This window comes from Ascaphus truei, chromosome 1 (assembly GCF_040206685.1).
Source record: "Ascaphus truei isolate aAscTru1 chromosome 1, aAscTru1.hap1, whole genome shotgun sequence".
Lineage (NCBI taxonomy): Eukaryota > Metazoa > Chordata > Amphibia > Anura > Ascaphidae > Ascaphus > Ascaphus truei.
The window spans coordinates 227,013,456-227,029,605 of record NC_134483.1 but is presented as its reverse complement, the minus strand read 5'-3'; the positions used below and the strand labels follow the sequence as shown (position 1 = coordinate 227,029,605).

Below are 16,150 nucleotides of genomic sequence, written 5' to 3'. Positions count from 1 at the left end.
ATTAAGATGCTAAGTAGCAGACAGGTGCTGCTAATCAAATGCTTATCAATTAATCAAGGGCAAGTGTGACCACCTCTATTAAAGCCGAAGTTTTAGCAGTTTGCTGGTCTGGAGCATTCAGGTGTGTGTTAACACAATGCCAAGGAGGAAAGACATGAGCAATGATCTTTGATGGGCAGCAACAATTGCTTCTTTATCTGGGAAGGGTTATAAGGCCATTTCCAAACAATTTAAAGTCTATCATTCTACAGTGAGAAAGATTATTTTAAAGTGGAAAACATTCAAGACAGTTGCCAATCTTCCCAGGAGTGGACGTCACAGCAAATTCACCCCAAGGTCAGACCGTGCAATGCTCAGAGAAATTGCAAAAAATCCAAGAGTTACATCTCCGACTCTACAGGCCTCAGTTAGCATGTTAAATGTTAAAGTTCATGACCGTACTATTAGAAAAAGACTGAACAAGTATGATAGGGAAAAATCCCTTAGGTGAATGAGCACAAAGCGCCTCGTACGTCAGGTGGGAGGCGGAGTTTGACTGACGTCACGGTGCTCACGCGATGCAGCAAGGGTGAGATGCACAATTGAGTACCGAACAGACTACTAAGTTTCCAAACCGCAGGTCTTCTACTGTATACAACAATGTTACATGGGCTGAGAATTGGACAGGGTGTTACTTTATTACATCTGGATCCCAGCTCCATTACGAGAGCATTATGTGTATCCAAGACCTTTGATGGACCGTGTTGCATTTTCTTAGACCAATTTACAACAGATTCTTTGGTTTATATAATGATTGGTATTAGAATTCCTCTGATCACGGTTGTTTGATTGCCAGTAAGTCTTTACTTATACCCCAGCTGCACCCAGTAATTTGTTCATATGAGCAGACCTTTCTTTGCACTAGCAAGCCATATGATTTTTTTTCCTGTGAATTCATATCTGTACTCCTCCAATAGACTAGATGTTTAGGTCACCATCGCATCATCTAGACTACTACTTTTCATTTATGAATTTACTATCACAATAACAGGTTATCAACTCTGTTTTGCGCTTTTAGGCTTATGGACACAATGCTGTGTGCCCATATACTATCTAGTTGTATACAAGCGCCTGTGCTCATTCACCTAAGGGATTTTTCCTTATCATTAGGCTAACTATTTTTAAAGAGGCTATAACTGGATAAGAACTCTGATTCGTGCCTCTATGCTTGCTTACACATTTTGTGTGCCTATAGTATAGGATTAGTGTATCATCAGGAATCTTTACTCCTTTCACTAGCTACATACAGGCATACCCCGGTTTAAGGACACTCACTTTAAGTACACTCGCGAGTAAGTACATATCGCCCAATAGGCAAACGGCAGCTCACGCATGCGCCTGCCATCACGTCCTGAACAGCAATACCGGCTCCCTACCTGTACCGAAGCTGTGTGCAAGCAGGGAGACTATAGAGCCTGTTACAAATGCGTTATTTACATCAGTTATGCACGTATATAACGATTGCAGTACAGTACATGCATCGATAAGTGGGGAAAAGGTAGTGCTTCACTTTAAGTACATTTTCAGTTTACATACATGTTCCGGTCCCATTGCGTACGTTAATGCGTTTATGCCTGTACTGTGTGAACATGGTGTTTATTTGAATTACTTACTTGAAACACTATTTCAGCATGAACACGTGGCCTACTATTTAAGGTTTTACATATCAGTCTGCACGCTACCTGTTCAAACGGACACAGGCTTTTATTACTATTACTGTTGTCTAGTCCCTAGTTCACACCAAGTATATCTTTGGATGTCAAGTAACTCTAAGCATACCACTTGATTCCTCATTCAAAGGTGTCAAGATATAAGTAAATTCTAATGAATTGTGGACTAGTCTGTGACTGCCATCTACCGTATGTATATATAGCGTATGTGTTTGTTTTTGTATTCTGTTCATCTATTGGTCATAGACTCTATCCTACAAATTAATGTATTTTTATTTCTATACAATAAATAGTTTTTTAAATTCACTCTTTACATCTGGACACAGAGTGCTTTCAAGAGGGTTCTCTTTCTGTTTTCTGATATTTAACCCTTTGTTCCCTATCTTCACATATTTTGATATACTTATATTATTATTAGTAACCTATTAAACTTTTGTTTGTATGGTTAATATGTAATTGTATTATTTAGCTCCCCCCTCCCCCCCAAAAAAGTGTATGTATATAACGAAACGAAAGGTGAATATCAATTTATTACTTCCTGGTAAAACATTTTATAAATAAATATGTATATATGTATATATGTATGTGTGTTCAGTACAGCCTTTATTTTGTATTTTCTGCCATTAATATTTGGTTCATGTTTTTGCTTGGATTCTATTTATTAGAGACACTACATTAACTAACATCATTTATATCTTCCACATACAAGTCTGCTCCTACTTTTATAGCTTCACAGATCTCCAGTAGATATTTATTTTCTATTTATCCTGTTACTTTGTTGTTATCCTCTGTGTAAGCTACCAATGAGATGTGTTATGTTGATTACTTCTTGCTACATAGACGCTCCTTCTGCTTCCCTCCCATGTTCCTGGCTAATCGTTATGCTTCAGGTTTTTTCACTCGCCTGGAATCATTTCGATTTAATTGGTTTTCGAAAGCCGCTACAAATGGATCCCCCTGTATTCCTTCAATCACTCTTTGATAAAGTACCATCGCAGTACGAAACACGTCAGAGTTTACATGGAGTGATGTGATTTTTGTTTCTACTACAATAAATCGTTTTGAAGGGATAGTTGTCCAGCTATTGTTACCAGGTTGCAGTGCACGCCACCTTTGCCTATTTTTGTGTACCTTTTTTATTTGGACTAACAATAGATATTCTAAGGCAAGCTTTCGAGAGTCCTCTCTTCCTCAGGTCAGCAATACTGATTTACAGAGATTCCATGAGCTTAATACAGATGTAATAAAAGAAAAACAAGATTATCATCTAAGGCAGAGAAGGAATAAACAGACAGGGCAATAAATGAAAGGGACAATGAGACACAGGACCATACATCTATCTTCGGGAGTGGGAGAGGGGGTTAGGGGGTTAATTGTAAAATTATGGTGGTGGATTAAAAATTCCATATCGGCATTAAGTCATCTTGTTTTAGTGTCTGAGTATTATCATTTGGAGTTCAAATGTTTTCTGTTCTTGGGTGCTTTTAAAACAAAAACGGAAAACATTTGAACTCAAAATGATAATACACTTTGACACTAAAACCAGAGGACTTAATGCTGATATGGTGTTTTTAACTTTCTACCATAATTTTTTTTTTTTAATGTTTCTCCCTGCCTTTCTGTGAATGGTACAATCAATCCCCTGCACACTGCTGATGGATGGTCATGTTGTCTCGTTGTCCCGTTCAGCCAGTTATTGCCCTGTCTGTTTATTAATAAAAAAAAAAAGTATCCCCTTAATATTAAAATACTCCTTTACTCTGCACTATCGCAACTAAACTAACAATACTATTTCTACTTAATTCAGAGAATGTATAAAACTTGTTAAGCAACTTTGTTACATTTGACTTAAAGTAGTAATCCTGCCTGTTCCCTATTTTTATTTTCACAGAATTTGAGCCGGGGGTTCCCCCAGAGCTAAACCAGTGCTATTTTTAGCTCCCTTTTCACGAGAGGCTTACAGGTGTATGTCACGGTAGCTAGTGATAGGTTATAATACACACCAAAATATCTGGGTTGAATTGAACACGACTTATATATAATATAGTTTATTCCTTAAAGAAGGTGAACACAAGATATACAAATAACAGGCAAAATATAGACACTTACTCAGGAATGGGGATGATGAAGTAATTAGGAAACAGGATTAGCAATTCATCAGGCATCAAATAGTTGGTAAACTTGAAGTCATGACAACACGAACAACGAGCAACCCAGCATAGGACTGACACTGGTTTATATGTAATTCCAGTCCTATACCTTATCATTGAGTGCAGGCCATTGGAGAACAATTACCTGCACCGAATCTCTCCTTGCCACCTCACCTGAGGGGCACCGTAATACCTGCCCACTGGGTGGGTATTTATTCTAATCGGGGGCTTATTTCCCTAGCCCCCCGCCCACAAGCCCGGCGCTTGAATGTCTACCTGGGCCAGGAAACCCTTTGTCCTAGGGTGTGACTTTTAACACTTATCCTCGAGTACCCATGTCCTGCTTTTCTGTTGTGCTCGCATACACAAGCAGGGTGGGGGAGTCTTTGATCAGGGGTTTTATTGTAGACCATTTGTCTCCCTCCCTGACCATTAACATAACATATGGGCTCTGAGTTTTTATACCAGACCCAAAATACAATTCATACTTTAATACAGTACCATCACATATTAAAATAATCCGTTCTGTGCTCTGAGCGGGCTGAAATTTGCCAGGTCCTCATGCCGGAGGACCTTTGCAATTGTGGCCAAGTTTCAGCCTCGCACGACCCCCAGAACCGTAGATACAAAAAACAAGTTAAAATCCCCCATTAACTTTAATGCAGGATTCTCCGCCATAGCTGAAATAAATCTCTGCTTTTCACTCTTTCCCATTGAAATCAACGGGCTCCGCCACTATAGTCTTCAATGGAGCAACTCCGCCATTGCAGTCTATAGGAAAACCACAATTCTTTACCTTCGCCCATACTCCGTCTGGTTGATCGGAGAGGGCTGGAAATGGCCATGCAGTCATGCCGGAACAGTGACTACATGTTATCCAAATCCCAGCCCTCTGGTCCTCACAGAACCGGAGATAAGGGCTTACACATTTTATGCTTTCAGACTTGGCCGTTTTAACGCCACGCGGCTTTTCCCCCATTGGAATCAATGGCCGGCGCCACCATAGGAAATGCATGGGCGAGCGCCGCCATGGGATTCAATGGGACCTCCGCTTCGCCATTAGAGTCAATGGCACGACCCTCGTGGCGGCCGCGACCCTTTATGGGGGTCCCTCATTCTCGGACCCGATGGTGGTCGTGTGTGGGGGTTCCTAGGGTCTAGGGGCAAAAAGAACTTTATTTCTGGGTGCCCTAGAACCTAAGTTTCCCACGCCAATTGTAGTTGAACTTGAACTCAGTGTGATCAAAGCTCTCTTTAAAAAAATGTTTCCGCTCTTGGATGGCTGCCAACCCGTTCCTGGAGATCGGCGTCGAGGAATCCCCATTGAAATGGATGGCTACATTGACTTACAATGGGGAACCGCCGCTCCTCCTCTCGGGCGACACCTGCAGGTCTTCTACCGAAACAGGCCCAAATCGCCAGAATCTCCATAAGGTTGCAATGGCGGCTTATGGAGAGCTGCAAAATGGAGCCTGAAAAAGCGGGAAAAGGGAACAAAGGGCTATAAACACTGAACTAACATTAACCCTTTCCCTCACGCATCAATCCCAGTGTAGGTGTTGGTGCAAACACTGGAATGGGAACAATACACATTTACAGGGGAACATACATTTGGGTACCGAAGCAGGGTAAAAACACAGTACTGGACCGCAGTCCAGTTAACCCCTTGCTTCCCAAGTGAGAGCAGGGGGTGGCCAAATGGGGTGTAACCCCTTTAATACCGGGGCCAAACCCCCTCTCCCATGACAGTGTAGTAACCAGTGTTAAAAGCAATGTCACCCGTGGCCACTTCCTATTGTCCAGGGAGAACACCGGTAACCACAGAGATAAGTTTCTGGGGGCACGGGAGGACTTCCGGGGCTAGAAATGGCTTCGGAGGACCCCACTGCTCAAATCCTGTTTAAGTAAAAAATACAATTCAGCATTGAGTTGAATACTAACAAATGGAAAACTACATCCAAATCATTCACCTAAATGTGTATTTTGTTACAAGTATAGTAATGGATTAATTTGTTTTGCTTCTTGCACTGATAGGCACCAGCAGTGGATGTGGTGGCAGTTGGACAAACATGCGGCAAAATCATCATACACAACATCAAGTTTGACGAAACATTAATGACATTTCAGCAAGACTGGGGCCCCATCACTGCAATTTCCTTCCGCACAGGTGAGTTTAAACATGCATTAAAATTGAGAGAAAAGAATTGCACCCGTTACTTAATTATCGCCTTCTTTATTTCTCAATTTCACTATTTAGCATCTCCTTCCTAACTTCCTACATGGAAATGATGTAACAATCTAATTGTATTTTAACAACACATTTGCTTGTTGAAAAAAGGTTTTTTGGTGATTTTTGTTTCTTTGGGAACTAAGCACAAAATCCGTTTCTTTATACAGTACTCCCTAAACCGGGGGGTGGGGGGGGGGGGGGCGGCATTGTTCAGTCTAGCACTGTGGTTTTCAGACTTTTTCTGGATAAGGAACCCCAGAATTCGACAGAAATTCTGGGGCACCCAGTCTCTCGCCAGCCCCTGTCTTGCACTCTCCCCCTTACGCTCCCTCTCCCCCTCTTTTATACACACAACTATCTCTTTTGTTCTCTCTCTCTTGTTCTCTCTCTCTTGTTCTCTCTCTTTCGTTCTCTCTCTTTCGTTCTCTTTCTCCATTTATGGGAGCGTGTGCTCTTACCCGATTCTTCCTCTCCCTCCTGTCAGACAGAAGTTGACCTGAGCAGAGAAAGGATAGCAGTGACCGGACGGCTGCTGCTGCTGAGCTCGGGAGCCGCCGGGTCACTCTTATGTGGGGTATATCTGGGCCTGAGAAAGCGTGGGAGAGTTGTCCCTGGTCTCCCCCCATGGTGGCTGCACAACCCCTGAGGTGTGCTAGCGGAACACTGGTTGAAAATCACTGGTCTAGTGTTATCCTTATCCCTACCCCACCCAGTCTATCTCAGCGAGCCAGTAAGGGAGAGATGTTGATAAAGAAGTGATGGGGTGCTAATGTATAGTGCCACTTAGACAGTGATTCCCTGTGGCATAAACCTAAAACCTTTAAGCAGTGGGATATACAATCAAAGAATTTCAGTTTTGCAGCCTGAAAAAAGAGCGGGTCCCAATACCCCTTGTGCAAAGTTACAAAAGAAAGAAAAATCTCTGGCGCATAAACTGATGTTTGTGAACAGTATATAAAATTTATATTGAGACCAAGATCTTCAAAACCAGAACATTTGAATAAAAAAAAGAACAATTTAGGAAAATAAACATAATAAAATAAGTATGGTTTTTTGTTTTTTCTTCTAAACAATAACACAACAATTTTCTTATCAAATTGGAAATTCACAATACCTAACTTGGAACCAAGTCTGTGATTTTAATAGACCTCATATTCGGGTATGGACTGAAACTGTGGACACCAGGATTACAACGAAACATTTTGTTCTTCCATAATCCTTTTCCTCTCTGGAATAATCTGGATTTACAATTCTAGGTTTAGAACATATTTTGGCCAGTACTATATGGTCAAAAATTTGCACTAAGGTTCAGGTGCGTATGTATCTTATTATGTTTATTTTAATTGTTCTTTATTTAAATGTTCTGGTTTTGAAAATCTTGGTCTCAATATAATTTTATATACTGTTCACAGACATCAGCAAAACAAGAAAAAACACAAAAGCGCACCAAGATGAGAGATAGATATTGTATTAGCAACAAATAATAAAATTAGTAACTTACATATAAAATTTCTTTAATAATCCCCGATCTGGTGTCTATCACAGGAGTAGGGCATCACATAGGAAATATGAAGGGTAAGAGCGCGGACTGAACTTTTCATTACTGTTCACAGACATCAGTTTATGTGCCAGAGATTTTTTTTTCTTTCAAACTCTTATTGAGTACAATGACATCAGACAAAAGGAAATAGCCAGAGGAAATCAAATCAGTTCCAAGTCTCAACTCGTCTGGTTTACAACAAGCTTAGAAAATATAATATTTAAAATACTTGCAGGTGTTGGATTTTGGCAATAAAGGTAGTTGTCACCTGGTTTAAATCCCTAAGCATGCCACTGAAATCAGTTCAATTTGGTCCTGGGAGGGACTACCCTTTTTTAGAGGCATGGGCTGTGATGGACTTTCCCTTGTTATATCATGAACATTGGCTTAAGTTGTGTGACAAACAATTGTAGAAATAAAATTAGTGTCCATGCAAAAAGGTTGAGAATCACTGGCCTATTACAATTAAAGCTTTACATGTATTCAACACATGCTGACCTAAAGTTACTTACAGGGAAACTTGATATGAATATTTAAAGCCATCTTGTAAGCATACAGTGACTTGTCTACTGTAGTGTTGCATCTGGTTGTTGTCTTGCAGATGGACATCCAATCATGGCAGCTGGAAGCCCTGTCGGTCACATAGGCCTGTGGGATCTGGAAGAGAAGAAACTGATGAGTCAAATGAGGGGAGCTCATTCCACAGCCATCGCCGGTCTGACATTTGTACACGGAGAGCCACTGCTTATTACAAATGGTGCTGATAATGCTATACGGGTAATCATAACACATTGTTTCTTTATTTTGCAATCGGAATAGAGTAGTGCATAGGAAGAAATGTTCTCTCATGCATGTGAATTGTCATAAGAATACCAGCTAATGTATTAAAGGACGATGCAGTTCGTAACAAAATGAGGGATAATGTATAATTTGTGTTCTTTTTCACAAATTTTTTTTTGGGGGGGGAGCTGGCAAATTTTTCCTGAGGTATTTAGTTTGGTGTCAATCATTTTAGACCGCACATCTTAAATTAGATGCACTGCACAATGGTAATCTAAAATTGAAATGCATCCATACGTTTGCATTTTGCTAAACTACGATATATAAGTAACAGTTAAAGCAGACATCCCCTTCAAAAATGATTATATATATATATATATATATATATATATATCAGAGATATAGATAGATGGAGATATATATATATCCATCTAGCGATCTCTCCATCTAGCTATCTCTCCATCTAGCTATCTCTCCATCTAGCTATCTCTCCATCTAGCTATCTCTCCATCTAGCTATCTCTCCATCTATCTATCTCTCCATCTAGCTATCTATAATCTGTCTCTCTGTCCTTCCCTAGAGGATGACCTCTACATATTCTGTGACTGATGCATGCTTTGTGCTAAATAGGTGTGGATATTTGATGGCCCTGGAGGACAGGGGCGTTTATTGAGGTTTCGGCTGGGTCACAGTGCTCCACCAACATTCATCAGACACCATGGACCTGATGGGCAGCAGATCCTCAGTGCTGGTAAATATTTTTGCAGAAATAAGGAAGTGCAGTACCTCCTGCATAAAGATATGTGGCTGTTTCTATAACACACGGATTACTTTGGCACGAAGAAGGCTGGCGTATGGTACATTACAATCAATGTGCCCGAAATGAAGCTGAAGTGGATCAGTGCTTCCCCTAATGTATCAGCGCTAAGCTTATGACTTTTTTTTTTATGTTCCCTTTCATAGGCCAAGATGGAACACTACATTCATTTTCCACTGTTCATGACAGATACAGTAAAAGCCTTGGACATGGTAATTCCTGAATCTTTCCTATGATGTTATCTCAGAGACGCTTAAGTTTGGTGCATTCCAATACTTTAATTGAAAATTGTATTCTACGAACCGCTATTCGTTACACACATTTTTCTCTTCCTTTAAGTAAGTTAAAAACAGATGAAAATCATTTAAAAAAAGATTAACTTTAGCACACACTACAAGATGATGGTAATTGAGATTTAATGTCGCACAATACGGCAACTACATGTATATTTTCGATGTCACCAGTATATTCACGAAGCTAACTGTACGTAAGTGGTATACAATAAGCAATCCGATAGGCTATGTTTTGTGCTCCTTACTTCTGGTTACGAAGGTTTAGGTGCTGTGCGTTATAGGCCAGGTCTCTGCGAAGAATGGAAAGAATGTCTTCTAGAGCCAAGAACCCTCTGCAAATGCCACCTCCCTATTGTGCTACATTTCCAGATTTTGAGAAAATATTGTCAATTTTGTGTGTACCTGATGCTTAATATTATGTACTAATGTATTACACTTTTGTTCATGAGTAGCCTCATTCCACACATTGAAAAATAACACACACATGCAAAATCGTTTTATGTAAATAATTGCATTATTATCTACTTGCCTTTTTAGATTAATTAGTTTTGATTTGCTAATCAAGTGATAATTTGTAAAAGTTGGTATTGACTGAGTTAGCTGCAAGCTGTTATACCTTTTTTTTTTTAATTTGTATGTTTTATTCTCCGAGTATATATTAATATGATGGCATGTTTCCTCCTTGACTTGTTTTAATAGGATCTGTAGATAAAATCAAAGCCAAAAAGATGGGACTTCGTTGTCGATCCTTAAGACTTCCTCCTGTCATTTCATTTGCATCAGGTATGTAATCTACTATACACTACCTCAGGGGTGAGCAAACTTTTTATGCCGAGCCCCCCCTTTTATCCATTAAATTTCTCAGGCCCCCCCCCCCCCCCCTGCCAGATGTAATCAAAATCACATGACGTCAGCACACGTGAGCTGGTTCAGCCAATGAGGGCGAACAAGCTTTGTGACGCGTCCGCCACGCGTCTACAATCTCCTGCAGCCAAGTTCACAAATCGCTTGGGCTGCATGCGTGCGCGCATGCAGTCTACTAGTATTGGATCACTCTTTTTATTTTATTGTTTGCTGGTATCTGGTAATATGTTTTTTTTCTGGTGCACAAAGGCAATCCATTTGAGGGGGCATTCATCCACCTCTTTGCTACCTCCCTTCCCTCTTTCTCCCCCTTCCCCTCCATTTTTTCCTTCTCCTATCTGCTTTCCCCAGGGTCATCCACTCCTGCCTACCAGTATTATTTATTTCCGTTTTAAATGTTGACCAGGGATCCCCATAACCAAACTCAAGGGTGGTACTGATGGATCTTCCCTGCTGATCAATAATCCCAAGTGACCACCCTGACCCAAAAAATAACCATCAGCCCCCCAAAACTCATCCTCCTCCCAAGCCCCTAAATTCTGCCATCTCTGCTTGACCTTTATCCCTCTGTTTAGCTGATATTTGTCTAGTAGCATCCCCATTTATGCTGTATTATTAATCGCTCTCTCCCCGCCACATCAGGACCTCTCTCCCCTCTTCCACAGTCTCACACTCCTCTCTCCCAGTATTTCTCATTCCCCCTCCAGTGTCTCTCTATCCCTCCCCTCAGTGTCTCTCCCTCCTCCCACTCTTTCCCTCCCCCAGTGTGTGTGTGTGTGTGTCTCCCCCATTGTCTCTCTCTCTCTCTCCCTCCCCCATTGTCTCTCTCTCTCCCCTCCCCCATTGCCTCTCTCCCTCCAGCCAGTGTCTCTCCCTTCCCTCCAGTGTCTTTCTCTCCCCCTCACCCCCATTATGTTTCACCGTCCCCCTCCATACCATACTTTCACCCCCCCCCCTCTCCATATCACACTGTCACTGAGTTTTTGTTCTTCTTATTTTACTGCCAAAATTATAAATTGAAAAGTAATTTTGATTCTGCCGCCTGAACTACAAACTTCTGCTATCATGGTCTAATCAGAGGCTGTGAAAGCCACAGTTTGCTTCCTGTCTTCCTTGTGCTTTCCATGACTGAGATTGCAACTTTTATAAAGCATTTTGGAGTTTGCAGTGGTTGTTAGGAATTACTATTTTGAGATGAAATGTTTAAAAACAAATGTACAATTTTTATAATAGAGAAGTAAACTTATGAACCTTGAATTGTTTTTTGCGCAGAGGTAGCACGACAAAGCGACTGGGATGGAATTATCGCTTGTCATCAAGGTTATGCTTCCTGTACAACCTGGAACTATGTTAAATCTACTATGGGAGCTCACAAGCTAAAACAACAGAACCTTAAAGAGCGCAAAGCGCTTGGCATACATGCAACCGTAAGTATGGAAGCTAGTGTTAGGTGGAATAAGACTGGACGTGTGCTTGCTCTGCAACATGGTGATTATACTGTACCTGAAGACAATCTAGAAGGAGCTCAATTCAAAGGCGAATGCTGTGCATTTGTTATGCATACCCACTAATGCAGGGGTGCCCAACTTTTTTGTACAGGCGATCCAATAAATAAAGGCAATTTTTTTTATTTATTTTTGGCAGGCTATTATCCTACTGCACCCATCCTGCCCTATCGCTCAATTCCTCATCCTCGCACAATTCCTCTGCATCCTTCCCTCTCGCTCAATTCCTCTGCATCCTTCCCTCTCGCTCAATTCCTCTGCATCCTCTTCCTCGCTCAATTCCTCTGCATCCTCTTCCTCGCTCAATTCCTCTGCATCCTCTTCCTCGCTCAATTCCTCTGCATCCTCCCCTCTCGCTCAATTCCTCTGCATCCTCTTCCTCGCTCAATTCCTCTGCATCCTCTTCCTCACTCAATTCCTCTGCATCCTCTTCCTCGCTCAATTCCTCTGCATTCTCTTCCTCGCTCAATTCCTCTGCATCCTCTTCCTCGCTCAATTCCTCCGCATCCTCTTCCTCGCTCAATTCCTCCGCATCCTCCTCTTCCTCGCTCAATTCCCCCCGCATCCTCCTCTTCCTCGCTCAATTCCCCCCGCATCCTCCTCTTCCTCGCTCAATTCCCCCCGCATCCTCCTCTTCCTCGCTCAATTCCCACCGCATCCTCCTCTTCCTCGCTCAATTCCCACCGCATCCTCCTCTTCCTCGCTCAATTCCCCCCGCATCCTCCTCTTCCTCGCTCAAGTCCCCCCCGCATCCTCCTCTTCCTCGCTCAATTCCCCCCGCATCCTCCTCTTCCTCGCTCAATTCCCCCCGCATCCTCCTCTTCCTCGCTCAATTCCCCCCGCATCCTCCTCTTTCTCGCTCAATTCCCCCCGCATCCTCCTCTTTCTCGCTCAATTCCCCCCGCATCCTCCTCTTCCTCGCTCAATTCCCCCCGCATCCTCCTCTTCCTCGCTCAAGTCCCCCCGCATCCTCCTCTTCCTCGCTCAAGTCCCCCCGCATCCTCCTCTTCCTCGCTCAAGTCCCCCCGCATCCTCCTCTTCCTCGCTCAAGTCCCCCCGCATCCTCCTCTTCCTCGCTCAAGTCCCCCCGCATCCTCCTCTTCCTCGCTCAATTCCCCCCGCATCCTCCTCTTCCTCGCTCAATTCCCCCCGCATTCTCCTCTTCCTCGCTCAATTCCCCCCGCATCCTCCTCTTCCTCGCTCAATTCCCCCCGCATCCTCCTCTTCCTCGCTCAATTCCCCCCGCATCCTCCTCTTCCTCGCTCAATTCCCCCCGCATCCTCCTCTTCCTCGCTCAATTCCCCCCGCATCCTCCTCTTCCTCGCTCAATTCCCCCCGCATCCTCCTCTTCCTCGCTCAATTCCCCCCGCATCCTCCTCTTCCTCGCTCAATTCCCCCCGCATCCTCCTCTTCCTCGCTCAATTCCCCCCGCATCCTCCTCTTCCTCGCTCAATTCCCCCCGCATCCTCCTCTTCCTCGCTCAATTCCCCCCGCATCCTCCTCTTCCTCGCTCAATTCCCCCCGCATCCTCCTCTTCCTCGCTCAATTCCCCCCGCATCCTCCTCTTCCTCGCTCAATTCCCCCCGCATCCTCCTCTTCCTCGCTCAATTCCCCCCGCATCCTCCTCTTCCTCGCTCAATTCCCACTGCACTCGGTTTCTTCCCCCACACCCTCAAAAATGTTACCGGGTGGGGGAGGCCTCCGGTTCTACGGTGAACAGGATCTGAGGCCCCCGGGCGGATGTCGAAGCTGGGCCTGACTTCTGTTGGGCCCATCTTCCGGCGCTGACCATCTTCCGGTGCACCAGTGGGAGGGGATTACGGTGAGAGGGTCTCGCAGTGCACAAAGGCCGCTGGAGGCCGGAGAAGGAAATTGATTGCGCCCCCCCTCAAGCTCCTGACCACCAAGTATCATCGCAAGCGTGTGCCGCGGATTAGCCACTCCTGTAGTAATGCAGTACATTAAACTTGCATTGTAGTGGACATGTCTGATGTCAGACACCCCCAATTTTGTTTTATTTCTGCGTATCGTTTTTAAGCAACATCAAATGAAGTATGACAGTAGACACTACTGTAGTATGCCTGCAGTCTCGGGATATATTAATGTATTCCTGCAGATGTAGCAGGACATACTTTTTCGAGCCAAGGCTGAAAAAGCTAAATGGCGCATCTCTGGAGATGGTGCATTTTTCTGTATTGGGACCACAGCGGTGATACTCAGGGCACCCATGGTTACGCAGCTGCCCTGGTTTCTGTCTGTCTGTGCTAGGTTTGAACAATATACTGGTATTCTAGTAGCACTGTGTTTAATAAAAACAATGTGAGATTTAGATTTATTACCGAGGCATTACTTGCAGTTTTATGGCCTGGTCATGCTGCACAATAGAAAGGCACATACCAGCAGAGCTGTGTGCTACCAGATTAGGATGGTTCCTGGAGACTGCTGGTATATGTAATCCAATGTGTGTGAGGATTACATGGAAATAAATAAAGATTTCCATTTAATTCTGTAGGATATTGCTTCTAATTTCTGCTTGAAACTCTATTACAGAGAAAAAAAAAGCCCAAAGTACATCTCTGCTTTGCATTTGAAAATGCACCTAAAACATAGCGGTGTTCCAGGCACGGTTTGGTTACATATACAGTAAATATATGGATTGTCCCTATATATTTTTGACCACCTCTTTCTTGTTTATACTAGTTTAGAGTCCTAATCATTTCATAGTATTTCTATTGCCCATTAAATTAAATAATGTTTTTAAAGGTGTAATTCCACCTTGGGTTTTTTGGTGGGTTTTTTTTGTACTAGGTGGGAAGCAGAAAAAGAGTGGGTAGAGCGTTGCTCATATACTGTGTGTGCACACAAATGTCTTCCAATATAAGCACATAAGTCCAGAAAAGGAACACTGTATAAGTCCTTAGGCTGATGTAAATAGCTTCATCATAAACAGGGAGGCAGATATAAAGACCTAGCGGTCAGTCTGCATGACTACCGCATATATGGTCAGTATTGCACATCCCATAAAGACCCCATGGAAATAACAGGTAATAAAATAAGGGCTATGATGCCCATTACCTATCCTGAGGATGAGCTGGAATCCAAGATGCCAAAGCCAAATGTAGGTTCCTCAGCGTGCACTCCTGGTGAGGTAGTACCATAGAAATGGAGAGCAAAGGATGCACTGCAAACTGGATAACTGCATGAAAAAATACGGGGCAAACTCCAGAGTAAAATAGAGGGTTATTTAATAATAAATTCACTCATGGGTGTATACAGCAGCCGCACCAACGCGTTTCGTCCAATACAGGACTTTATCAAGGTGTATGATGATAGAGGTGGCCACTCAAATATATAGCCCATAGATTCGCGGCAAAAAACGCGCAGTGGCGCCGCGCCGATGCCGCGTCACTGATTTAGGACGTGATCTCACGCCCCACCAGTCAGATCGGAGTGGGAGGTGATGTCAGAAGTGCGCGCCCAAAACCACCCTGAAACGCATGTAGCACATGCGCAACAGTGTCCCGGCGCACAGTCACAACAACACGACCCACCCAACGGCTGGCAAAAGGGCAGGGAACCACGGCAAGCCCGTACCGTCAGTGCACGTCCATTAGCCGACATAGCTAAAATAAAAGAAGAAAAAACTTTATTTAAACACAAAATTGTAATATGAACAAAATACTGCAAAATGACAAAGGGACAAAGGACAACATTAAAAAAGAACGAATCTACAATAAATATTGGTCTCTTGATAAATAAACAACATATAGTAAAGAAGACATACATATTAACAAGCACCGTCAAAGTTATTCATAACACAATAGAATGTACATCTTTAAACTACTCAAAAGTGGTGATAATTGATAAGTCAGTGTACATCATGTGAATATTGATATAAATCAAATGGCTGTGCCTGCCAAACATGCACGTTTCATCATCAAAGAAATCAAATACAAGGTAGTATAATGTATATAAACATATGTAATTTAAACAATAAGATGATACTTCATCACTAATTCCTAATGGTGAATTGTAATAATAATTAATAACCTTGTATAGGTTTCAAATGCTTAGGATGGATACAGTATTGTATAATGGATTGCAACAGACTTATAATATAATGTAAACTTAAATATAGTTATATTTTATAATTTTTATGAAGAATTAACTGTAATAAATGTAAAAACCACAGATAGAGTGATGCTGGTCATTGATGATGAGCAAATCAACATATTTAGCATGTTCACAAAAAATGGGAAAGA

General features: G+C 42.6%; 1 protein-coding gene across 1 annotated transcript in view; it reads left to right on the top strand.

The window, feature by feature from the left end:
- WDR36 (WD repeat domain 36) overlaps positions 1 to 16,150 on the top strand; it is a 56,818-nt gene that overhangs the window by 10,554 nt on the left and 30,114 nt on the right. The window contains exons 7-12 of the mRNA XM_075601880.1: positions 5,894 to 6,026; positions 8,231 to 8,406; positions 9,040 to 9,160; positions 9,373 to 9,438; positions 10,219 to 10,302; positions 11,656 to 11,810. Of these exons, the coding sequence (XP_075457995.1) occupies positions 5,894 to 6,026; positions 8,231 to 8,406; positions 9,040 to 9,160; positions 9,373 to 9,438; positions 10,219 to 10,302; positions 11,656 to 11,810 (735 nt within the window). The remainder of the gene's footprint in view (positions 1 to 5,893; positions 6,027 to 8,230; positions 8,407 to 9,039; positions 9,161 to 9,372; positions 9,439 to 10,218; positions 10,303 to 11,655; positions 11,811 to 16,150) is intronic.